The sequence below is a fragment of the Thermobia domestica genome, chromosome 12 (assembly GCF_964235325.1).
Source record: "Thermobia domestica chromosome 12, izTheDome1.hap1.1, whole genome shotgun sequence".
Lineage (NCBI taxonomy): Eukaryota > Metazoa > Arthropoda > Insecta > Zygentoma > Lepismatidae > Thermobia > Thermobia domestica.
The window spans coordinates 108,733,396-108,760,584 of record NC_137465.1 but is presented as its reverse complement, the minus strand read 5'-3'; the positions used below and the strand labels follow the sequence as shown (position 1 = coordinate 108,760,584).

Below are 27,189 nucleotides of genomic sequence, written 5' to 3'. Positions count from 1 at the left end.
TTTTTCAGGAAAATATGAAACACGTATTCCCTCATCTTACCTCTACAATATTTGTGAACATTTCTTTCACTTTGGTCCACTTCTTCTTGCCTTTCGGGGTCAAATTCCAAAATTTTGGACGGCGCCTTTTGCTCCCAAAACCGTTTTTTCACCGAAAATTAAAAAAACATATTCGTTTATTTTTTGCCTATTGTTCATAAACAAAGTTTCGTTGTAATTCTTCATGTCCTTTACAAATCTGACATACTGTTACTAGCAATTTTGATATTTCGTGATCAAAAGTTTGGAGGGGTCCGTGTCCCACCCAACCGTTTTTTCCAGAAAAAATCGAAACCCGTATTCTCTCATTTTACGTCTGCAATATCGGTGCACATTTTCAATTACTTCGGTTCACTTGTTCTTGCCTTTCGGGTGTCAACTATCAAAATTTTGGGTGAGGATTTTGGCCCTTAAAGCCGTTTTTAAGTAGGAAACAGAAAACACGTATTCGTTTATCTTATGTGTAGTATCTACCTGCCAAATTTTATCAAAATTGGAGTGTTACACTATGGAAGTGTTACTTGTTAGTTAAGGAACCGGTTTTTCGCTTCTCCTGTGAAATTACGAAATTATGACTTTATTTATTTTACCTCTGAGGTCCAGATATAATAAAATCATTACCATCATCATAATCAAACATTATCAATCCACTGCCGGATGAAGGCCTTCCCAAGTCTTCACAACTATCTATTTTGGGCAATTCTCTTCCAGGTTACGACCCAGTGTTTTTTCATTTCCTCTCACCTTCTTGTATGCGGACGTTTCTTAGGCTGTTTTTGTCTCGTGGTATCCAGTCTAGAATTGTTTTCGTTCATCGATCATAATTTCTTCTTGGAATACGTAGATCACATTTTCCAGCTCATGTTAAAATTATTTCATTAGTACCAATCATTAGTTGCCAAATAATTCATTTCTATATATTTGGGCTAGAAATAGTTCAAATCCGCTACTTTCGGAACACTGCCACGTTCCTTTTTGATCTTAGGATCTGGCAACACCGAGTGAATGATTTAAATCAACACAATGTGAGGACCCCTATTTGGTATAGCGGCTAGCACGCTTGACTTCGGTTCGCGTGGTCCCGAGTTCGATTCTCGATGGCAGTAAATTAGAACGACCGAAGTGGTTCGGATTCCACTATAATCAGTAGTTCCACGTCTCCTTTAACCGTCCTAGCATAACCGTGGGTCGTTAAACTAAAACAAACCAAACCAAACATGAACATAATGTGTATTACTAACTGTGGGTCCTTGAATAATGCATATAGCTATATGGTAGAGAGAGTCCTTGAATAATTGCATATAGCTATATGGATCGGAGTTTGAGGTGGTCGGTATGGATCGGAGTTTGAGGTGGTCGGTAGTCCAACTAAAGGAAGTGGAATTTTTTTTGGATGTTATTAGAACTAATAAATCAGCACGGTTTTAATCTAAAGTGTACACCAAGCCTAAGGCTTAGGGGAAACAATTAGTGTTACTGAAAAAATTATCAGTCACATTTAATTTCAGTTACAATTTGCATTTACATGTATTGCTGGAACAAAATCTTTAACACTATAAGTAGCCCAAAGGCTATGAAAAACGTAGTCTTTTGAAAACAAATTACGAGTAACTGTAAAATATTTTGCAGTTTAGCTAGGTTATTTGTATTTGATTAAGAATAATATTTAGCAATTTATTTAAGTGAGCAACACTGCTTAAAGTAATGTAACTGCGACTTATAATTAAAACCACCAAAAACTTGTTGTAATGTTATAGAAGCAAAGGAAAGCAACAATCATTATAAAAAATTTACACAAATACGTCATTTTAAATAGTATAATAATCACTCACTACCCATGTGTTTGGTATCTCTGAAACGGTTTTATGGCATTATGATCATTTGTCTTTTGGAAACATCTACATGCTGAGACGTGATATGTCAGGACGTTTCGAAGTAAAGTCTTTAGAAAAGTTAAAGTTTTCCATTTCTTGCAACTTTGTTCCTTTATTCATTCGAAATCCATTATACCATGATCATAATATTTGACACTCGGATACAATTGATGCGCATTGCACCGTCCATGCCATTTGAGTTATTAGAGATCTTCAAACTGTTGATGTTGGCGACACTGCATTGTCCTTTGTTACACTGAATAATGTATGTGGTATTGTGGTTTTATTTATATATCTATTTATATATCTAAATTAGAAATATATAATACCTTACGTAGTGCAATTTGAGAAAGTACAATTTTGTGTTGCGTTAGCAAAAATGCTTGTTTATCTAATGGTATTGCAAAGTATCTAGAATAATTTCCCTATCAATATTTTGCACAACTTGGTACAAAATTTCAGCATTAAATATATATATATATATATATATATATATATATATATATATATATATATATATATATATATATATATATATATATAGCGCGGATCCAAGGGGTGGGCTATAGTGATTATAGTACCCCTTGACGCTCAGGTATACACTCGATAAAATGGGCTTCAATTCTACTTTCTTTACTCTGGATAAAGCGGCAAACTATGGTGTAGCCCCTTTTTTGATCATATCCTGGATCCTCATCTCCTTCTCTCTCTCTCTCTCTCCCCGAAAACCAGCTCTTAAATATGCCACTGTACATCAGTCAACCGTTCCCAAATTATCTAACACAGCAACGAAACAAATTTTGAGTAAAGGCAATTTTAATAGCCATGAATATCAATATTCGAGACAAGACCGAGACTTTCGAGACTGACTTAAGTCTCGTCTCGATTTATAGAAGTCTGTCTCGGTCTCGTCTTGGTATATAGAAGTCCGTCTCGATCTCGGTCTCGTCTCGGTACACAAAAGTCCGTCTCGGTACCATCCCTACCTTCAACCTTGGTCATAAAGGAGTTTCTGAAGTATTGACTTTGTAAAACACAAAGATTATTTTATATTCTTATATTAATAAATACGTGAAGGGCTAGATTCCTGGTCCATTTAGAACGGTTCTTATCAAATTAATTGTTGAACCCATTAAAATACATCATACATCAATATATCCTTTATGTACTTATCTTTAATAAATATAATGAAGACGTGTACATATACCTTTTACGCAACTTTCTAATATATCTGCTTAACTCACTCAATAAAACTATTTATTTTTGGTTGTCCTGACAACGACATTCCAAAATCCTATTATTTAAAAACAGTTGAATATTTTTTTTATAGACATTATATCTAACTTATTTCTTTTTCTTTCTCTTTTTCTAATAGTAGAATCAGCCTAGTACATACGGCCCAAAATTACAAGTTAATAATCGTTACAAGTAAGAAAAATATACAACATACCGTTGTACATTATTGACTCTACCTACACAAAACATTACAATATATATATATATATATATATATATATATATATACCTGACTACAATTTAAAAATATTTGTATTCTATTCCGGGTTGCATTTTAAGACAAGTAAGTTCCAATTTTATTAAAGTTGAACATTCCGTGGTTATGGACCGAGATCCATAAGGGAGACGGTGATGATGACATGGGTGATAATGATGGAATGACAAAAGTAGAGGAAACGGGGGAATCTCGAGGAAACCAATGCACACGGTGTTTGTCAATCACGAAGTCTACTTGGGTGGAGCTGGGATCGAACCAGGGACCCCATGTGCTAGAGTTAAGTGTTCTACCACTGAGCTGCCGCGGCCCTTTAGTTACAAGTCAAAGTATAACTACAATAACTATTATTTTGCAAACATATAGAGTGCTCAAAATAATAATTCAATTATGCTAGGAAACTATGTTTAAAAAATGTTGAGTGTGTTTGCCTACTTTCGCTGATGATTGTACAGTTCTTATTTGTTTCCTTTCTCATTTATTATATGTGAGCATAAAGTTGACAAAGAACGGTATGTCAAGAAAATTGTCATCAAAAGGTTATATAAAGTTGTTTCCATATATATTTCTATCCGAATGTTCAGAACTTATTTACGACGAGTTTGTCTGTGCTAAATAGACTTTATGTGGAGCGCAGGTATACACACCATGTGTATAGTTGCCTCGCTTTTGTAACAAAGTCTTTACCTTATTCATGAACGGAATACGTGATGACTCAACAGTAATTGGCATGTGTAAGATATTAAATATCTATGAGGAGAAAATGCAACAGGTCAACCAATTATTCAAACACTGGATTTCTGCCTTTCACAGACAATTACAGTACCTCGTCAACGACTAACTGGTTTATGGTATTTCGCGTAATTATACAATAACACATAAGTGCTATACTAGTGTTTGTTGTTTGCAAAAGAAAAAAATGTAATACCCACATTCATGATACAATATAATCAACATTTATCTCCTCGTAAAACTTAAGTGAAAATACATAGTGTTCACTTTGAATGATTATATGTTATTTATAAACCTTATTATAGTGTTATTTATAAACTTTATTATAGTGTTATTTATAAAGCTTAGAATGTTATTTATATCCTAACTAAAGAAGACATATAAACTCAAGCTTTATTTTAGTAAGGAGTTTTCTTCTACCGGATGTGGAACTGCATAGTGTCCCTTGAACAATAAACTGAAGTTAGTACTTCAATTTTAATTTCAAACACAATAAAATCGGTTAAATTATCAATTTCTGTAAATTAGCTAATTGTTCAATATGGCGGTACATCTAGAATTACCTATACAGTGTTTCAAAACAACACCGACAACGTTTTGGAGGTGATTCCTGACACCAAGGTAAGACCAGAAAGTATAGACCAACCTGGATGTACAAATGCTTTCTTTCGGAGTTATAGGGTCCCAAAAACATGAAAAAATAAAGTTTGAAGGTCCGTAGCTCCAAAAGTATAGGACCTAACTTCCGGTCAAGACTTCACTTAGGAACTAGTATGTGACCTATCCAAATATCCAAGTTTCAGAATCCTGAATCCTGGCGTACTTCCGCAACAATTTTTATAGACATAGTTGGTGAGTAATTCAAGTTACATGCCCGTAGCTCTATAAAACTTTTTGCGTGAGCTCCTTAGGATTCTCACATATTAGTTTCAAGGACCCCATACACCAGAGGTGATCGTTCTACCACTGAACCACCGCTGCCTCTGGAATGAGAATGTGGGAGGAAGAGGGAATACCCAGAGAAAGATCACGGGCACGATGCTGACCACTGCAAACTTACTTTGCCAGGGATCGAACCCTGGAACCCCACGCACCAAAGGTAAGCGCTCTGCCACGAATCACAGTGTCCTTCTGAAACTCTTAAATAAGAATCCAATTAGGTTATCAGGATTCGCCTCAATGACACAAATTGAGATGGTTACATCGTAAGGTATATTTTCGGAACTATTCTCTTGAAAATAATATTAATAATTCACTTAAGTCTCTGTGTGTGTCTCTTTGAACATAATAAATATGACTCCTGACATTGTTACATCTAACTAATACTTCTCTTTCCCAGAATAGTAGCTTTTTAAGAAGGGAATGACTCAATATGCTTATAGAATGGAGTATTTACCTCAGTAGACTTAGCATTTGACGTAACATTTTTATCCTTTTGATAAATTAGACATTCAACACAGACAAGTAATCCCTTTATACGGGGAATCCCTTCACCGTTTAAACCATGATGTCTAATAATAGCCTTCTATTACACTTCGTTTGTTGGTTCATTTACTTTAATGCAATATTTGAATTTACCGCTACGCTTCACTATACTATTTTTTCTTTCCTAACGTAAGATGCCTCCTCTGCACGAGTGCCATTCTATTGCGAATTGCAAATAGAGATCTTGTTCATTTGTTTTTAGATTGCTGATTCTATTCAATATTGGTGTTAGTTACATCTTCTCTGTCACTAAAACACACTTTCTTAGGTCGGCCGTGTATTGACCAAAGGACAGGAGAGTCAAGTTGAACATCATAAACAGTGCATCAAATCCTCGTACTACATACTTACTCGAACACGTGATAGATAAATGCCTCTCCATCGATGTGATTGAGACACACATTCAATGCATTCAGGCTTCTTTGTTCGCATTCTCTCTTGTCTCCGTCTACCTTGGCTTGACTGGCGTTCTTCTGGTCAATATGTGGCAGGCTTCACAGTTGCACTTGAAACCAGTTTTTCGTGAAGGATTTGTTTACTACTGTGGATTTTATATTCTGTTTCCTCCACAACATTACGTTTTATCACTTCACTTTTATGCAAATTTTTGTTTTTAACGTGTTTCTGCTGATTCTTATCTATACACGCTACAACAGCGTCCTGCTTGCGTGCAAACAACTGTGGGTCGTTAATAATCATAGAATGCTGAACTGCGTTCGGAGCAACACTACAATATTCACAATAGAAATAACGGTAGTCCTGGACTCGCGTACTCTGTAAAACTAACGCGAATTTTGAGTGCGTATCGCTGAAGACAAGCATTGGACTACTGTTGTATCTGTACAGGATTGTGTGGCTACCCTCACAGATCAAGGCACATAAAAATCTCAGTTCTTGGAAAATTTGGCTTCGTAGTTTCTAAAATTATTGATTGAAATGTAAGAATAGAAAAATAATTTAATAGATCGTCAAATACAGGAGATACTAGATAGAATACAAGATACAGATGTTGCCAAGCCAATTCTTTATCAACATGGAGAAGACCCTCTTTGGGTTCATTACCCTTTATTCGAGAACAATAGTACAAGGAAAACTAATGCTTTTATTATTTATATTCAGAGGAAAACATATGAACTCCTCATGCTATTGATGAAAGCCCCTTTGTCTTGTGTAGAGAACAATCAGCTTGATTATTGTAGATAGCAGTTTCTTTGTACTCATAGCTGCCAACTTAAAAATTTTTACTATATCACTTAAAAATTTTCACTATAGCTAATGGCTCATTTTAGATTTCATACTGTTATATTATTGGGATCTATCCTGTTTTGAAGCTAGGATGTGTCATCTCCATGTATCAATACCTCGTATCAATACCTTGTATCACCAGAAAATCTGATGGAAGCAATCATATTCTTGTTTACCATGGAGCGACAATTTAAATACTAATCTGCTAGACTGCTTAATTGGTGGTAAATTCAAACTTTGTAACTACAGAAAGTTTCTTCACTTCTTTTGTCGTCCGTTTAGCTCGTTCTTCTTCATAAACTGAACTTTCCAAACTATACTTCTTCAAACCTCATCACCTGAACTTGTCAACGACCTTTCAACACGGAATAGGAATTTAAAAGCGAAGTTGGCCTATGTTTAGACCAGCAGATATTGTCGTTTAAACGATCAGAGGGCCCACTTGGACACTTGGATGGTAGGAGAATGGACTAAAGCTCACTTTCCAAATAATTATTTCCTGGCTATTTTCCCTGAGGAACCACCCATAGCCTGAGCAACCAGAAATCAAGGATTTGAGGATGTATCAAAACGCCTAACCTTTTCGGACGTTTGCCGAAGAAACCTGAAAACCAGTTGTTACAACCAACACAGTAGCGAGCTACTACCATAAATGAAAAACTTGGGATCTGACGATTGGGATTGCTTAAACGGCACAGAAGCTGACCTATGAGACTTTTAGAAAGATGTATCATATAATATGTCAGGTATCAAGTTGCCCTTTCCACTTTCTTTACCTCAAAATCAATACATCCTTTCTTCCATTACGTTTTCTGTATATCTACACTATTCCCAATGTTGTTGCTTTACCAGAAGAGAGAGGCCGCAAGAGACTACAGCAAGAATGTCAACAGACTATATCTATTATTCGTAGAATCGATTGCAAAATATAATGTTTCTTCGAAGGCAAAAACGACAAGTCTCGATGAAGAACTTTACACTTTAGTCCATCATATTTAACCTTGTGTGAATTAATAAATCTATTGGTTGTAGTATCAGAATTTTATCTACTAACAAGAGAAGTATCAATGAGCTTATATCGAAACCTACCGTAAAATTTCACTTAGAGAAAGGAAGTCCCACAGAGAGACCACACCCAAAAAATAAGCTGCGTTTTTGAAGTGGAATTAACCAAAATGGCAGTTTGAAATGTCGCGTATCCATGTCGACAATTGCACAACACGTACAGTACCACCCCTTGTAAACTGCCTGTTATTAATAAAAAGTCAATAACAACAATGTGAGTACATACAATACCTAAAAGGAATTCGTACGGTAAGGTGAACCTTGACGGCAGCCATCTTGAAATCCGCCATCTTGAATGCAGGTGAAGTCTTGTAAATAGGAATAGGGCAATATGATACATGATTTTGGGCTAGAATTTAAGCAAAAAGCAATGGTAGAACTAGTTTTAAGATACGTTCATTTGGTAAAAAGTTACAGGTATATTTATTTTGCATGTTTCCATGTGCAAAACTTCCTAATGAAGCAACAGTCCAACAATTTGTAAAGTACAAAAATATAGGAAACACCCTCTGTATTTTCCCAATTTGTACCAAATTTTGTTGAGCAAAGCTACACACTTGTAGGAGATTAGTCGGCAAATTTGGTACAAATTGGTTCAATAGGGGAGGAGATACAAGCCGGACAAAATGAAAATTTCATTGGAAAACTACAAAATAGTTTAAACACTATGTAGATGTTTTCTGATGATTTGTTTGAAATTATGGTGGTCACAACTAAATACTTTTGAAAGACTACTCTGAAAATGTGGTTCAAATCGGTTGAATAGGAGCGGAGATAGACATTTCAATAGCGGCAACTTATTTTTGGACAGCTGCTTCATTCGGGAGTTGTGCACATGGAAACATACAGAAGAAATATACTTGTAACTTTTTACCAAATGCACGTATCTTAAAACTATTGCTACCATTGTTTTTCTGCTTAAATTCTAGCCCAAAATCATGTATCATATTGCCCTATTCCTATTTGCAAGACTTCACCTGCATTCAAGATGGCTGCCGTCAAGGCTCACCTTACCGTACGACTTCCCCTTAGGTATAGTATGTACCCACATTGTTGGTATTATTAACTTTTTATTATTAACAGGCAGTTTACAAGAGGTGGTACTGAACGTATTGTGCAATTGTCGACATGGATACGCGCCATTTCAATCTGTCATTTTGGTTAATTCCACTTCAAAAACACAGCTTATTTTTTGTGTGTGGTCTTTCTGTGGGACTTCCTTCCTCTGAGTGAAATTTTACGGTAGGTTTCGATATGAGCTTATTGATACTTCCCTTGTGAGTTAAATTTAAGTCACATAATTTCTTCTTGTTAACTATTAATTTTGCTACAATCATTTCAGAAACACACTTAACATTATTTGTCATTTACTATTGATATTTACTTTGGACGTTTAATAATCATATAATACTACAGTCAAGACAAATTTGGAAATGACATTCTTCATTCTGTCATTTCAAAATTGGCATCATTCTAGTGTTATGGATACTTTGCTATGTGTAAAATTGAGAATTTATGCGATGCAACGTTTTAAATAACACATGATAATGGTTTGAGATATCTTTAAATATTGAATATGCGTCAAAACATACGTTTGTTGTAATTTTTAGTAATACTACTTTAAGTGAAAATGTTTCATTTAATTCATTAATGTATTGTTTTGCATTTCAGTGTGCTATATGATTTACAGTGTAAATGGAATCGAAAATAATAATTTTGATTTAAATATCAACCATAGCATCCATAACTAAATGTAGATCACGAAACAAAACCATTTCACGCCCACTTCTTGCCTATGTTTATTCCAGTCAATATTGACAATTCTATTTATGATATTTTGAAAAACAATACCTTAACACACATTCTATATATATATATATATATATATATATATATATATATATATATATATATATATATATATATATATATATATACACGTATATGACGTATGTTGGACCTTGGGTTGCTCGGATAACCAGTCTATTTTATCTCTCTTTCTAATTCTTTTATATATGTGATGCTAAAAAGTCTATCAACACATGCTTTTATGACAAATATTTCTTTAGTGCTTTTTTGCATGTGTGAAAACATAGATATGCATAAAGCATATTTCGTGTGTTCTTGAATAAAAAGTAGCGTAAAACATTTTCCAAAAGTTCTTTTTAGTAAACTATCGTTCTTTACGCAGCAGAAATAGCTATTATGAAATGATGAAATTTTTATAATCATTCAAAATATAGATATCAAGAAGAATGAAGAAAGTTAGTAAACTCGAAAGAACTTGTATTTTGAAAAACACAGTAAAAGATAAGATGGAAAATATTGGGGGAGAAGGAGAATATAATTCATGGACATTAATTCAGCGGAAACTCATTATGATAACACACGAAACGTCTAAGTTTGGAGTAAGTGGTTAGCTAATGTTTGAATAATACTTATAATGACAACCATTAGAAGGTTAAACTTATTGCTTACCTCAGCTTGAAGAAGAGTTGTCCAAGCTTGCTAACTCCTTCTCCGCTGTTCTTCTCGTTTGTATCCAACTCCTCTTTGGAGGGTGTGGTTGGTTTGTCCTTTTCATTCTCCGTATAGTAAGTGACACTCAGCTCCTTAGACTCTGTCTGAGGACTGGTTTGTGGAGTTTGACAAGGACTTGGACTATCCTTTGTCAGTGGTCTCTTTTCTGGGTCTTTGTTACTGCTATCTGGGGATTTGTTCCCAGGTCCTGGAGGACTCTTTGTACCAGTCGGACTGGGACTTTTCTTGAGATAGTGGCTTCCAGTGCCCGGGTTTTTGACCGCTGTGGGTCTGCGAAGTGCCAGTGGTTTTTCAGGTCCTCGCTTACCACTTGAAACCTTATGCGTGTACGCATTTCGGCGACGGTAGCAAAAACACGTTACTGCAGCTACAGTCACCAGGAATAGAGTAGCTCCGAGGCAAATTCCAACTAGTGCAGGGGTGGTTACTGCAAAGAAAATAGAAGAGAGAATATGTTATTATTTAATAATTACACATTTTATACATATTCAATACACGCTAAGTAATACGTCTTTGCTGCTAAAGATATATATATTTGGTTTTGCTATCAAATCCAATATGTATAGTCCATGTTGTCTATACAGCTTAAAAATATGATATTAAGGGAGGACAAAGAGGATCAGCCGCAAATTTTTCTGACATGCTATAGACTTCAGAGGTTAATATGCTCAAATATTTAGTTTCAAGGTTTTTCAGCATTCGCTTTACAATTCAATTTGACTTGAGATTTGTAGTTTAAAGCTGGTCATTATGACATCAGTTCGTCTAGCTATAGAGTGCAGGTAAAATTAGTTACTAAAGAGCATGGGGTTGCCAAATGTTACAATTTTGCTTCATCTTTGCTTTTATTTGTCTCTCTTTCTCTCTCTTAACAACCCAACATATCTAATTTATTCAGACATTCTATTTGTAGCTGGATGTGTCTAAGCATAGCATTCATGAGGAAAATTAGATTAAGTAATATTAAATGGTGCACCAAATGACTTCAAGTCTTGAATGATTCGTTCATCATGGAACTTCATTATAATAAGTGATAAAACAGAAACAAACACAGCATTAAATTCCATAGAAAATTTCAAATAAAGACGAAGAAAAGGCATACGCTTTCTATTTAAGAAACTGAAAGTGAATTCAAGATGGCAGTAACCGACATCACATATCGTAAAAGCTTGCTTCCTCTATACTACTAACCTAAAGTGTTACTTTTAAAATCCTTCTTTTATTTGGGTGTTTCCACACTTTTGAATGAATATATATCAGGAATCTGTTTATAAGTAACATTTTATAAACATAGACAAATTTATTTTCTGTAGAAATCATAAAGAATATTATTTTATCTATAATTCATTTGATGCTCCACATTTCACTAAAAGAAACAACTGTTTGCCTTCCTTTTTGGAGGTAAAAATAAAATAGGAAAGATCCCCTTCAGGAACCATATCAGCGAAAACGAGAAATATTATCTTTCCTTTAAAAGACAGTATTTTAGAAGGCTTGTTATTTTAAACATTATACCGGGCATTAATGTTGTAATGGGAATATCAAAGGTGAGTATTACATTTCTTGCTGACAGAGCTTCTACTTCCAATTCAATGAAATTACTAAGACTTCATCTTATTTTTCTATCTTTCTTTTCATTAACTTTACTGTTTTGATGTCAGCTGAAAATAAATTGCATATTATGTTATTATGTTTTCTATTCATATAAGAAAATACATTATCATTTTATTTAACATTCAGGTCTAACCAATTCCAGTAGTTTAAAAGAAACACTTGTTAAAGGGTTTGCATTTATTTTCAACACCTACAAAAATTTAATGGAATCTTTGAGTTTTACGTCCCACGGTTATGCCGGTTAGGCTAAAGGAGACGGTGATGATGAGTAATGAATGAAATGAAGAAAGTTGGAGGAAACGGGAGAACCCCGAGAAAACCCACGCACACGGTGTTTGTCCACCACAAAGTTCACTTGGCGGGGGCTGGGATCGAACTTTGGTGCTTTTTTGTAAAGATAATGGAATTGGATATATAGACTTTTATTTATTTATTTATTTTATGATTTTTGTTAGTTCTACGCCAATCCAAACCCTGCCATTAAACCTGCCACTCTAACATCAAAACGAGCTCACTTTTATTAGTAGAACTGCAATAAATTTAAGTAAGTAAAGTAATTGTAATATGGAAATAACATGTACTGAAAAAGTTGATCATTGTACATATAACGTAAAGGACTCTTATTCTCTCCCAAATTGTGAGACCTTAGGTTATGCGTTCTACAGAGCTGAGGAGATATCTTTCTTGTTGACGTAGAGGAGAAGCTAAGGATACCGGTTTTGACAATTGGGTAAACACACTATTACCAATCCATTCAAGTTTTATTTCTTTAAAAATGTTTTAATGTACCACAGTCATACTGTTTAGGCTAAAGGAGGCAACAGTACGAGAAATGAAATAGATGATAAAATACATTTTGATTCGAATGATAAAATCTCGTTTACAACCACTTTAGTATATAACTCGCATGAAGTGGTACTTGTTTATTCTCAATAAGTTCCCTGTGATCTGCTGACCTTAATGGCTGGATACTTAAAATGACGATAAGAATGATTAAAATGTCCAAATGTTTAAACAAGAAATAGTATTTTATCATTTGTTTAGAACCATCAAGAAAATTTTAGTAGTTAGGAAAGAAACAAAATGTACTGACTTAATACAGAGTTAATTTTATAATTAGTTTGCTTGAATTAAATTATAATACTATTTCTTTCAGACACGATTTGCAAATGATATGGTTTGCAAGAATTTGAAGAGAAAAACAATAAGATGTCAGAAAAGTTGAGGAAGCGCTATGAAGAATATGGGATGAAAATAAATGTTAGAAAGACAAAAATCATTCCAATTGGAAAGAAGCAGTCGGTGTCAAATATAGAAGTAGGAGGAGACAAAATAGAATAGGTGACTAGTTTTCGATACCTGGGCAGTATTATTAGTGACAATATGAAGTGTGAATGTGAAATAAAACCAAGGATAAGAGTGGCGAAAGAAGCCTTTAGGAGGAAGAAAATACGGGTATCATTTCGCGGGACCTTGAGTAAAGAGTTGAGAAAAGGACTCATAAAATGGTTCGTGTGGAGTATTGTACTGTATGGGGCAGAAACATGGACATTACGCAAAAATGATGAAAAACAAAAGCAAAAAATCTTTCCAAAGTGAGTATGAAGAAGAATGGAAAGAGTAAGTTGGGTAGAGCAAAATTGAATGAGAGGTTGTTAGGAATAGTGGGAGAGAAAAGAACAGTTATAGGTATTATTAAGAAAAGGAAAAGAAACTAATTGGAACATTAGTTAAGTTGGAACTGTACTATAAGTGACGTGCTAGAGAGTGTAGTAAGAGGAACGAGGGCGAAGAGGACTACCATTAATGGACGATATCAAAACAGAGAAATCGTACCTGAAGACGAAGAGGTTAGTGAAAGACCGTGGAGCATGGAAGCTTCTCAGTTGCTGCAAGTGACCTGCCAATAATGGCAGAATATCTATGATGGTAATGTTATCTATACAGCGGAAAAGCCAGGACTACATGGGGCTCTATCCCTCTACTGCATTTTGCAAGCCTTTATCGTGTGAAAAATATTCTTCATAATGATCACTTTAACTACACCCTGTTTGTATTTGTATAAGCTAATTTTGAATTGGACAGTTTTAATAAATGCTTTATCAAAGCAGGAAAGTACTTGTTGTAAGCTGAAAAAGAATTATTTTTAAGAAATTCAATAGTTCTATTATTTTAAAGATACATTAAATAGCTTCTTTACAATAACTAGTCATCAAACAATTATGATGTCTTCTATCCAGCAACGCAAATATTAAATTCTAAATATTATTATTACCACACAAACACAATGCACAGTAAATAGTATAATACCATGTTTATTATATTTTATATAATATCCAAAAATGGATATTATATATAATATATATTATATTTCATAAGTTTTATATTATCCAAAAATAACAATTGAAACATTTTGTGTATTTCCTTTTATTTATCCATTTTGTGACCGCGAGAAGCTTTTAAATAATATGATAAAAATGGATGATATCATTAGAGAAGCAAAGAGATACAAAGATATTCGTAAGTGCTCGACTTGAACAAATGTGTATATGATGGAAAGATGAAAATAATATATAGGCCTATAGAAGAAAAATATTAGAAAAGTAACCACATGCAAAAAAAAAAAAAAAAAAAAAAAGCCGGTTGCCCTTCGCGAATATATTACATATACTTTTTCAGCTTCAACTGGGAATGTACGTAGCAACTAGAAGAGTTAATTAAAATGAAACAAGAAGCAAGAAGTAGGATACGATGTGATCATAACTTTCTGAATATAATTATGACGGTGTCGGCTATTTTAATTTTATCATGAAAGGTAAAAATGAACATAGTTGCAATTAAACACATTACACTTTCGTATGGTTAATGGGTACTAACATATGCATGTTAATATTATAGTATTTGGCTGACCAAGACTAGTGAAGCCGGAAGTGCACCAGATATTAAGGGTAAAGTTGAAGGTAATTTGTGCACTGATGGAAAAGGAGTTTTAATCGATGAGTAGTCTTTTAAAACAATCTAGAAATGAATTATTGACAGACTAATTGTACTACAAGAAAAGGTAATTTTTAAAAAGGAAATTCGATTACACGCTTTGATTTTGCAGAGTTGTCTTTTCAATTCTAAATCTTTTATATTTGTTGATCGTTACTCAAAACCAACCAGTAATAGGTTTGACCTTCTGTTTGGCAGAGTTGCAGTAGAATTACAATAATCATAGACATAAAATAAACATGGATGGTGTGAGTGAGATATTTTTTTTTAATGTATAATTAATAGTGCTGAAATAAGATCATATACTAAAATCGAGATAGGAAGAGGAGGACAATTAAGGTTGGCTATGATTACATATAAATTCATAAGTAGGCCTTGACAAATAGATACTGAAAGTGCAATAAATTTATATGATTTGTTTTAGTTATTATTTATGAAACGCATATATATAAAACAACACAGAAAATATTAATGAGAGATATGCCAGTTATCTTGTGCTTCAGGTCGGACTCAAAATTTATGAACATCTTATATTTATATTCAGTGAAATCCTATTAGTTCATTATATATTAGGTTATAGTGATAAATTTAGGACACTTGATATCCAAACTATGACATAAGTCAAATTTCAGAATAACTGAAGTCAATAACTAAATCTGGACGTTTTCGATTTCAAGAATACCAGTGATAATCAATGTTCTTTGAGAGATTATCTTCAACTCATTTAACTGAACTATCTCACTAGAATATTAAAGAAGTTGAAAATTAAACATCAGAAGTTGAAGGAAATAAGAAGAGAAAACCTTCTATTACTCACTGCAAGTGCCTTTTTTGTGAGTGATCTTGTTGAAACTTGTTTCTAAGATATGCACTCACTCCTCCTACGTCCCACAACCCCATTTAAGGAAAAGCTTTCAGGGAGTCATTGTTAAAACGCAGCATCTAATTTAGGATGTAAGGTTTGCAGCCTCCGTGATCAATACAGCAAAAGGAGTATGAGGCAATTTCACGGAGGAAGCCCCGCGGGAATTTCTCTTACATTCGAAGTTTCGTTTAAAATCTCCTTTGTTGGGAGACTGGCGGGTGGCTGTTGGTGTGGGTGGGTAGCACCGTAAAGAATGTCTCCACTCTAGGAGAAAAGGACCAGTGTCTAAGTAAGAGGGAGAAAGAGCAAGAGAAAGCGTGATGCATTTCTGTATTTAGTGACTAATCACCTAATTTTCTTCTTGACTCTGAATCCTATATAGCTTGGAATCCGAAAACAATTAATTAAGGTATTTTATTGTCTTCTTTTCCTACTCAAGAACAATGTGTAGTCTCGAGGGAAATCCAGATGTGATCAACCATGGAATTTTGTCCTATAATACACGCAATATGGGATTCACAAGATGCAATTAACAAGCTCCTCCAATAGTAGCAAAGTAATTAACATGCATTAGTATGGTGTAAAGGAAGGGTCACACTCTGAGCTGCTTTAATTAGTTTTCATGTAGTTTGTAAAGGTATGCAAAATTAATAATGTAGAGGGAGTGTATTAAACTGGTTTTATGAAGTCCGAATCAGAGATGAAATATTTCTCGTAGATGAGATCAGTATTTAAAATTAAACTTTCTATGTGATAACATGTTATATATATATATATATATATATATATATATATATATATATATATATATATATATATATATATATATATATATAAGTTTATGACTTATGATATTAAGGGAAGGCATAGGGTAATTCTGAAAGGTCTTTGCAGCTTCATGACACACTTCTGTAATTTATTGTAATAATCCTCTCTTCCCCCCCCAAAATGGTACTACATACCGACGACAATATCTTTGTAGACCAATTCCCTACGATGCCAAGGAATAGCGTTTATTGTGTCTGAGGGCAGCGCTCCGAGTCCTCTTTAAATGCTGTTAGCAAATGAGAGGGCTGCGGTGTTGTCACATCTTTGTATGTACTACTATGAGCAAAATAAATGACGCGTCTCTTTATTTTGAAGTTTTTTGAAAATATCTCCGTTTTCTTTATATGTTCGAAATTTCGGAAGGTTTCCCCAGCAGGACAGGTTAATAACAAACCCGTTTTTAATATTTGTGTTAGACATTAGCTTAAAATAAAGAAATTAGAAGCAAAAAACATTAAATCGACAGAAATCTCGAGAATTACCAACTCTGCTAAAGTGGGAAATTTTCAAGAACGCGAGGGAATTCTGCAGTTCAACACGAAGCAGCGACATCTATGTCATTGAGAGAAGCGTGAATTAGATCTACAAACGAAAATTTTAACGAAATATTTCTAGTATGTCTTATTATATGCATTATCAGCGAACTCCAAATATATGAATCTATGCTAAGTATTAACGTATAGATAGTGCAAATAGTGGAAATTACCTATGGAAAAAGACGAACTGTTAGCCCAATCGTAATGAAAAATCGTCTTTACTGTAGAACAGGTTCAGCTTACGTAACAAAGCAAATAGCTCAGTTAGATAAAGCAACGAGTTTGTATACCGAAGGTAGACGGTTCGAATCCCGTGGAAGTACTGTTGTCATTTTTATCACTAAGGTTATTTTATTTATTTTTTATTTGGGAAAGAATCAAAATGTAACATATGTGTAAAACTCATGACGATACCAAAAAAAAAGTTTGGATATTTTGATAACAGATTTCCCTATTAAATGTTTAATTTTCTCTATAAATATTTGTCTTAAATTGAAATTGTTTTGAATTTACTACATAAGGAAATTTGCCCGAAGGAGGAGAACTCAAGTAATTGATATTCTATGTAAAAGCAACCTATTGTAGAATGATGATGCTTCTTACCTCCAGCACATAATCTTAACGTTAGAGAGTCAGAGAGAGAAAAATCCTGTTTTTCCTCCCCTATGACCACTCATCTTAAAGCTCTATCTATAATGATTCGTGTCACATAATTTCGGCTCTCCAAAGACATTCATATATTATTATTATTATTATTATTATTATTATTATTATTATTATTATTATTATTATTATTATTATTATTATTATTATTATTATTATTATTATTATTCCTGAATATGAGCCAGAGCCCACTCTGAAAAATTGCATCTGGCGTTCTGAGTGAAAGTTCTATGGGATTATTAGAAAAATATATTCCCGTTTCCACGCTGATGGTAGAATTTCTTAAACAGTTATTGAATTACGTTCGAAAGGTAGGCGTAAATAGCGCCCCCGCAACAATGTGGCGTGGGGACCGCACAAGCTGCAAGGCCAAAAAATATACAGAAAGTACGCCGGGGCGGAGCAGGCCAAATTTTCACACGGGCAAAGTGACTTTTTGGCGCCCTTCCCCTAGTAGTAGCCTATATTTTACATTTTATCATAGTGTTTTTAATAGTTTAAACCAGGAGCGTCATTTCAGATTTTGCTTTGGGGGGGCAAGACCTCTTGATATAAGTAAAATTTCGCGTTTTTCACTGATTTACTACTATTCTAATGATAAAATCTATATACATCTCAAACTCAGGGGGGGCAAATGCCCCTCCCTGCCCTCCCTAAATGACGCGCCTGTTTTAAACCCATTTTCAAAAAGAAATCCATTACCTAGGAAAACTTCACAAAGAATATGGCCCGCTATAAACAATACCAACTCCACCCCCTCTGGTCTAGTGGCTAGCACGCCTGCCCTCTGTGGTACCGGGTCCAATTCCCGGTGGATTACTGTTGAACGATAAAAGTGGTTCGGATTCCACTATAATTAGTATCCACATCTCCCTTGCCCATTAAGGCATAACCGTGGAACGCTAAACTCAAGCAAACAAACAAACAATACTTAATTCCTGGCACTCTTTATTCTACATGCCATCTCTCAATTTTTCGATACAGCCCCTTAGTACTATGAAACTCTCTTCTTCTATAGTGAAATGTAAAAAGATCATATAATTGCCACTACTTTACAAGAATATAAACCAAAAACGTCAGTAGAAAGCACATTGTAAAATTTACTTTTTGAGGCTCGTTTTGGTGCCCCTCTTTCTCTGGCACCCCGGGCAGTCGCCCGGCCCTTAGTCCGCCCTTGAAAGTACGGACGCATAACTAAGGACTGCGGAGGAGAGGTTAACCTTCATGTTATGCCACTGGTTTGACGTGTTTGAAATGTTCAGTAAGTGATCGGTTAGTGAAATAATTTCGACGGTTACTGATGTTTAAAGTTTAGCTAAGACAAAGCTACCTAACCAAATACATTTGATATCGCGATGTCACAATTTGATTTTTCCTCACATAAAAAAGATAAAAACAATAGTAATAAAAACCCTCACTCGTACTGGGCTCCTAACTAACTAACAACCTAATTCGTACAGACTAGTTGCTCTGACCAACTGAGTTTCGATTTCTTACGTGAGAGAAGTCTGTTATATTAAGAGGCATGCTTTTCATTATCAAAACTGTTCGAAGTAATACGAACATGGCTTAAGAACAGAGACGGAACTGAATTACCACTCGATTGACCTTGAGGGCAAATCACCAAAGCGTAGCTATAAACGTAAGTTCCAGCATGCATTTCTCTGGAGTTGTGTTCAGTATTCCTATCTGCCAGTCATGCTTGTTCGTAGGAGTAATATGTTACAAACCTAACCTTTCGATAGAGCACAATGACAGAGAATCAGAGGAAAGAAACTCTTGCCATTGTGAACGTGGGATACCACACTGTGCAATAAAACTGACGCGTCTCCTTGAAGTGATATTTCATCGAAAATAACTAGTTTTCCTTTATATAGTCTATCCGAAGTTTTTGAGGGTTTCAAAATGAGGAAATGTTACTGACAAACAAGAACGCATTTATGGGTGGGTCTAGGGGGTCCGGACCGCCTCTGAAACCCCAACTTTTCTGTAAGTTTAGCCTAATTTTGGGGATTATCTTTTAAAATTTTATTATAATTTATCCTAATATTGAAGTCGGACCCCTCCCGAAATAAATTACTGCATACGTGTCTCTGACAATTTTCAATATATTCGTTAAATAATAAAGTAAAATAACTAAATTAGGAGCAAAAAGCTTTAACACGGGCTAACTTTTGTCTACTGCCAATATTGCTAGAAGGGATATTAATAGCAAAAACTGCTAGTCAATGCTAAACCTTGGAACGTCATCCCGAACAACAAGTCTATTATTGAGAACTACATATGAAACATGTTATTAAAACTTATCCAGCTTTTATCTGGCATGAAATTATTATATACACCAAAATTCACTCTCCTAAAATGTGTATCTAAACAATGTACGAAGCAATGAAAATTTTTTATCGAAATATTTGGGCAGGAAACTCTAACAGCCAGCCATTTTAGGGACTGACTTCATCGAGGGAGTCGAGGGACTCGAGGGAGCCGGAGTAAAAATAATTACTAGAGGGAGTAAAAATATTCACTCGAGGGAGTAAAAATATTCACTCGAGGGAGTAAAAATATTCACTCTAGGGAGTCGAGGGAGTAAAAATTTTCACTCGAGGGAATAAAAATATTCACTCGAGGGAGTAAAAATATTCACTCGAGGGAGTTGAGGGAGTAAAAATATTCACTCGAGGGAGTAAAAATATTCACTCGAGGGAGTCGAGGGAGTAAAAAAATTCACTCGAGGGAGTCGAGGGAGTAAAAATTTACACTCGAGGGAGTCGAGGGAGTAAAAATATTCACTCGAGGGAGTCGAGGGAGCCTGTTCCGGTAAAGACGATATTTCATTACGATCGTCATACCAATTCGTCCTTTTCCATAGATAATGTCCACTATTTGCTCTATCTTTATGTTAATACTTAGCATATATTCATATATTTGGAGTTTGCAGATAATGCATATAATAAGACATACTAGAAATATTCGTTAAAAGTTTAGTTTGTAGATTTAATCCACATTTCTCTCAATGACATAGATGTCGCTGCTTCGTGTTGAAATGCAGAATTCCCTCGTGTTCTTGAAAATTTCCCACTTTAGCAGAGTTGGTAATTCTCGAGATTTCTGTCGATTTAATGTTTTTTGCTTCTAATTTCTTTATTTTAAGCTAATATCTAACACAAATATTAAAAACGGGTTTGTTATTAACCTGTCCTGCTGGGGAAACCTTCCGAAATTTCGAACATATAAAGAAAACGGAGATATTTTCAAAAAACTTCAAAATAAAGAGACGCGTCATTTATTTTGCTCATGGTAGTACATATTCACATCATTTTATGCACGAAAGAAGCGACTCATCATCCATTCGCGTCTGTTTACCCATATCCCTTTGACATGCGTCAACGTCGCATCACATGCGGTGGTTTAAACAACTTAATGTCAAGTGATTTGGAACAATATATCTCAAGATAATTTTCATATTTTCGTTTTATAATTATAAGCTCTCAATGGGGGCACGGAAACGAATTTGAGTATAGAAACTCCATCCTTCCTTAAATACAGAACAGCCTTAGACTTGGACTCGTGAACGTAATTTTTAATCTATCGATTAGATGGACAGATAGAGGCCAACTTAAGCCAATTCAAAATTTTCTTAGCCGGACTTCATTAGCAGAGTTATGAGGATCAAAGACAGATTCAAATGACGAAAATATACTGACGGTAAACCGGAACATTACATGAAAACACAGAATAATATAAAACAGATGTGAATAACCTTGCTGTAGGGAATTAACAACACTGGTACCTTAATTTTGTTTCTAACATAAATGTGTGACTAATAAAAACAATGATACCAGAATTTCGTTGTCGCATGTTCGGCACATCTAGTAGGAAGAATGACACGTACACGATATCCTTATAAACCGTTTTTGCAATATAAACAAAGAATTTTTCTACAAAATACCATGCATAAGAAAACTCCTTCACCTACGTTGCAACATTGTTCTTTTTTCTTTCTTTTCAGAAGGTGCTCTCTCGAATAAGTATTCATTCCATATAAGCAATCAAGATAAGCTCCTCTACCTTTTGTCATTGCAGAAAGAGAGAGCCAATCCCTGACCTTGTCAAGGAGGAAAACTTTTTGTAAGATACGTTGTAGTGTGAAATAAAAATTTCTATCTCAATCCCTCGTACTTGATGTCGCTAAGAAGGCATTACCATTTTTTTAGCAACTACGTATTAACACTTGCCATCAATAATAACTATTTAATTTTCATCTTTAAAAGATATTTTGATTCATATTTATGTTTTGCAAATTTGAACTTTGTCTTATTTTAAAATTAAATTTGAACTTTGTCTTATTTTAAAATTAAATTAGAAGAGATAAGAAGTCATTCGTTATAATTATTTCATTTGAAGGTCAGGAGGTCTTGTAAGGCAAGCTAATCATGTAGGGATTATGGGCGGTATTGAAAGAGAATTCGTTAATCGAAGGTTAGTCACAGACTAGTTAGTAGGCATACTAACTCTTTACTAAGGAAGGTGCACTTTTTGGTATTCAGAGTCTGCTTTGAGTACAACTAAAATGATGATTTGGGTATGATTAACTTATAGAACCCCAATGCATCGGTGAGTAAAATAAATGTGGCAACTACGGAAAAGTAGATGAGCGCATGCGTAGTCGGTAAAATGAAAATACATGAATTACGAAATACGAAATGTTGTGTCGCACGCTAAACCGTGGGTAAAAGATTAGTATCTGCTCTAGATTAATTACTCACATGTGATTAACTTCGTCCAATACTAGGTCCTAATCAGAGACTCTGAATACAATTTTGATAACCATCCCTTAGTCAACCTCGTAGTATGGTGTTAATCAGACGTCAAAACGACTCTGCATAAGGCCCTATACCTTTGTTTCAATTTTAAAAAAGACTGACTTCTATTCAATTAGAAAATCGAATATATAGAGTATTGTTATGTGCAAAATATCGTATCAATTCAATGTGTGTGTTTGTGTGTATTAATTACATATGTACGAGTAATTTATTTCTTTGTAGAAGTTTAGCGTCTCTTATCAACACCGAGGCTATACGACAGATGAATCTACAGTTTTAGGTGGAACCTAAATTTCCGTAATGCGTTCAAATTTTAATACTCTCTACCGAGAATATACATACATTACATACATACATACATACATATATATATATATATATAAAATTCTGTAGTCTGTATACTGTAATACATGAATTTATTTTTAACAAATTGTAGTATATATTCCCATTTGTAGCATATTGCCTATTCAGTGCTTGGTGACTCGAAAATTCGTGTTACAGTCAGGAGAAAAAAGGTTAATATGAAAACATTTAGAGATTGGTTTTAGGGTGTCGGACGTGAGATTTTTTAAAAGTATACTGTGTATATTCAAGTTTCACCGTTATTACATTATTACTCTAGTGCTTTACCTACATTTTACTTTCATATGCACATTAAATTATTGTATGAATACTGCGAATACCCGTTCAATTTACGAACTTGTTAGTACCATTGATCTGGAACGCCACCATCGCATAATTCTATAATCGTTTTGCGCATTGATTGAAACATTTTGTACCTTCACTATTATTGAAAACTTTAAAGTTGAAAATGACAAATTACCATTAACTTGGAACATCAGCAGCTTATTTTGAGTGTCTTTGAACCTTCAGAAAGTGTCGATGTTTCATTATATATTACTCTCAAATATTAAATAATCTCAAAATTGCCAAGTGCACAGAAAAAGATGTCCTTTGCAATCCAATTGTATCAACAAATCTGCTCTGCAACGGATTACGAAAAAGGTTTCTGAAACTATCATATCACAATGTATTAACTGGAGTTGTTGAACTGAACGAAGAGAAAGTTGTGGAATGTTGAATTATACTCAATGATATTTCGAAAGTTCTAAATGTTGAAAACCGTCAGTTCTTCCTCAGAAGGATTGTGAGATACTTAGGTAGAGCTATAGTAAAAGATTAAGTCATTATAAAGCTTATCGTTATCGAAGCAGAAAATTCAAAATGTTTGATGATTTATTTTCAATAAAAATATCATAAAAATATCAAGAGAGATGTAACACGAAAGTAAGATGTCATAACTTGTTTTATATAATTAAGAAATGTACTTTTATTAATGATTGTGTATAGCTACTTTAGGACTACTTAATATTTCCATAATATACTGTTTTTAAGGTGTTCACTTGTAACCATGTGCTTTAATTTTATATATTGTAATCCAATTGATTCTTCAAGTAAATATTCTGGTAATGAACAATGATATAGAAACTGTCTTTGTACAAGTACTTGTTTCACACATATGAAAGCCAGCAGTACATCTAATAATTATAATTGAAGAATCGTTATAATATATTTCGCACCATGATATATGTTTACTTCATCCATTTATTACTACTGTATATCATATGTTATAATAGATTTTCTATAAATGTAATTGTATATATTACACGTCCTAAATGTTTTAAATAAAAACTAAAGTTGTATACACTGCCTTTTAGTGCTGCATAACTTAATTTTGCACACATTACAATGAAGTATATGCCATTATAAGATATGGTATTGCAAATTTTATCCAAGCAAACTCTGGTACTTAACGCAATTACTAATGTCCTATTTGTAACAGTTTTCATATGACACAAATCCTTCAGAGAATAGATTAGCACAAGGCATTTATATATGCCAGGATTATTGTACATACAACGTCTCTTTAGATTTTTGAGCATGTTTTGAAACATTTACTCCAAATATCCGCCAACGTGCATAAAGACTAAGAGAAATACATATTACAGTTTATTGATTTCACAAAAAAGAAGTATAATTTATAAATGCAGTAGTATCTTTAGAGAATTTGAACTTCACGCAGTTATAAAATAATGAGTAGATATCTTTAGAAACACCCACATTTCTGATCACTAATATAAACATAATCTCAAAGTCAACATAAGTCAATATAAAAGGCTACAACATAATGAATACGATACATGACACAACAAGTAATAAAAATTATGGTCAAGTCAAAATTAAAATAAATGTATAGTTAATGAACATTACAAGTAACATAAATTTGAGGAAATATTTCTATTTTAAATAACAGCAAAATATGGTAAGATTAAACTTACAAATTTTACATACATAAGTAACGTAAAATACTAATGTGGATTGGCGTAAGTTGGAGGTATTTCAAGTTTATAGTAATTTGTCATTTTGAATTTTGAATTTCTCATTAATTGTACGGGTACAGAATGAAATATTAGAATTTACTGAGGGTGCAAAACTCAGAGAAGATGCTAGTGTTATTAGTTCTTCAAAATAATTTGATGACGTTGAAGTTAATGGTAAATTAAAATTTTCAATTTTGAATTTCTTGTTAACTCTAAAGGTATAAAATGAAATATTGGTATTTACTGAGGGTGCTAAAACTAGAGAAAATGCTAGTGTTGTTATTTCTTCAAAATAAATCGATGGCGTTCGAAGTTAATGCTAAATTGCCATTTTGAATTTTGAATTTCTAGTTTACTGTGAGAGTACAAAATGAAATATTTATATTTTGTGAAGATGAAAAACGTACTCTACAACATGGCAAGTTGAAACTTGAATTTGGTTTTTGTGGCAAATTTTGGAATATTCAATAATGAATTTTGAAGTCTTATTTTATCGGTTTGCGTGATGGTACAAAACTTTAAAAGAGGTGCAAAACGGTGCAGACCTCGGAGATGACTATGGCACTATTAAAATCTTCAAAATGCGCTGATGGCTGAAATACCATTAACTTGGAACATCGCTGAATTTTGAATTTCTCACTAATTGTAAGGGTATAAATTTTCTAAAATCAAGGAGCAAATCGGTTCAAAGTAATGAGATAAAGAAGTGTATTTTGCGATGGTGCTAACTCTGTCACTGCTTGCTTTCAACATGATATCACAACCTCCGGTTACCAAATAAACGGCAGATGTTTAATTAAACTTGCAATTATACTCAAAGATATTACTTATTTCGCTAATACAAATTAATGGAATAAAGTGTTTTAAAATGGGTTCATGTTATTGTGAAAGTAATAAATCATTCTTTATACAAGTTCAAGTATATTCTAAACCTCCGTGTGTGAAACTTGATGGTAGTAAGAGGAACATCAATTTACGTTTGTCATACTCCGCACCAGAGGCGTATTATGGAGAAAGTTAGTTCTGATCGTCTATCTGCTTGCTGGAATGAATAACACTAATTACACAGAAAACAAAATCAAGAATGGCCTTTTAACTTCTTTTAAGGTACAGTACATTACTTTCTTGCAATTTATTACGAAAATACGACCTTGTAATACTATATCTTTTTGAATTAGTCTCTATATACGAATAAAAAGATTTATTAATATAACTATAAAAATGGACAAGAATTAATTGGGTTACCCGGACACAGTTATAAAATTTTCAGACACGCCTAAGTATGAAAATTCTTGGCAATTGAATGGACTTGAGTTTAGCATTTTTTCAGCACTGAGGATATATGACACGTGGATCTACAATTTAAAGTGGAATCCGAAGCACCATAATGTATTTGAATTTTTCAAATGGAAATCGAACCAGGGACGATGTGCATAAAATGCGAGCGCACTTGGCACTAGACTAACATAACCCTTAGTATCAAAGAAAGTACTGTATATTTCTTTAAGCATTTCGTTAATGAACGTGCAGGATATCTAACTCAAATGTTTGAAAAACTTTTTATTAGTAGTCCAATGTAAAAGGTCTGACATAATACGCGTCTTATTCCTTAAGATTTAGGCGAAGTGTACATGGAGTGTAAGTGAATGGGATGTGAACTGTGAAAAAAGAACAGTACATGAGGATTATAATATGAGTCAGGTAAACTGTTTAAGTTAGTTTTGTCTTATATTACATTTTAAGTTTTAAAACATGAGCTGAAAGCCTCGATTTTGTCTCAGGCACCCTCAAAAACACAACATTGTGGTTGATGGTGAAGAAAATGGTTCGAGAATTAATTGAGAAAATTTTGTACCTTGACTAAAAAAAAACTCTTATTTCAATTGTAGTACTTAACAACATTCAACATTTCTTAAAACAAATCCACAATAAGTATGAATTAACTTATTCAGTTATGACATCTAATCACGTAGAAGAGAAATGTTTGCGCTTCA

The 27,189-nt window shown here is 33.8% G+C and overlaps 1 protein-coding gene across 1 annotated transcript in view; it reads right to left on the bottom strand.

Annotated features, from left to right (window-relative positions):
• The window catches only part of Syt4 (Synaptotagmin 4), a 518,564-nt gene that overhangs the window by 164,565 nt on the left and 326,810 nt on the right, over nucleotides 1-27,189 (bottom strand). The window contains exon 2 of the mRNA XM_081733986.1: nucleotides 10,429-10,918. Coding sequence (XP_081590112.1) covers nucleotides 10,429-10,918 — 490 coding nt within the window. The remainder of the gene's footprint in view (nucleotides 1-10,428; nucleotides 10,919-27,189) is intronic.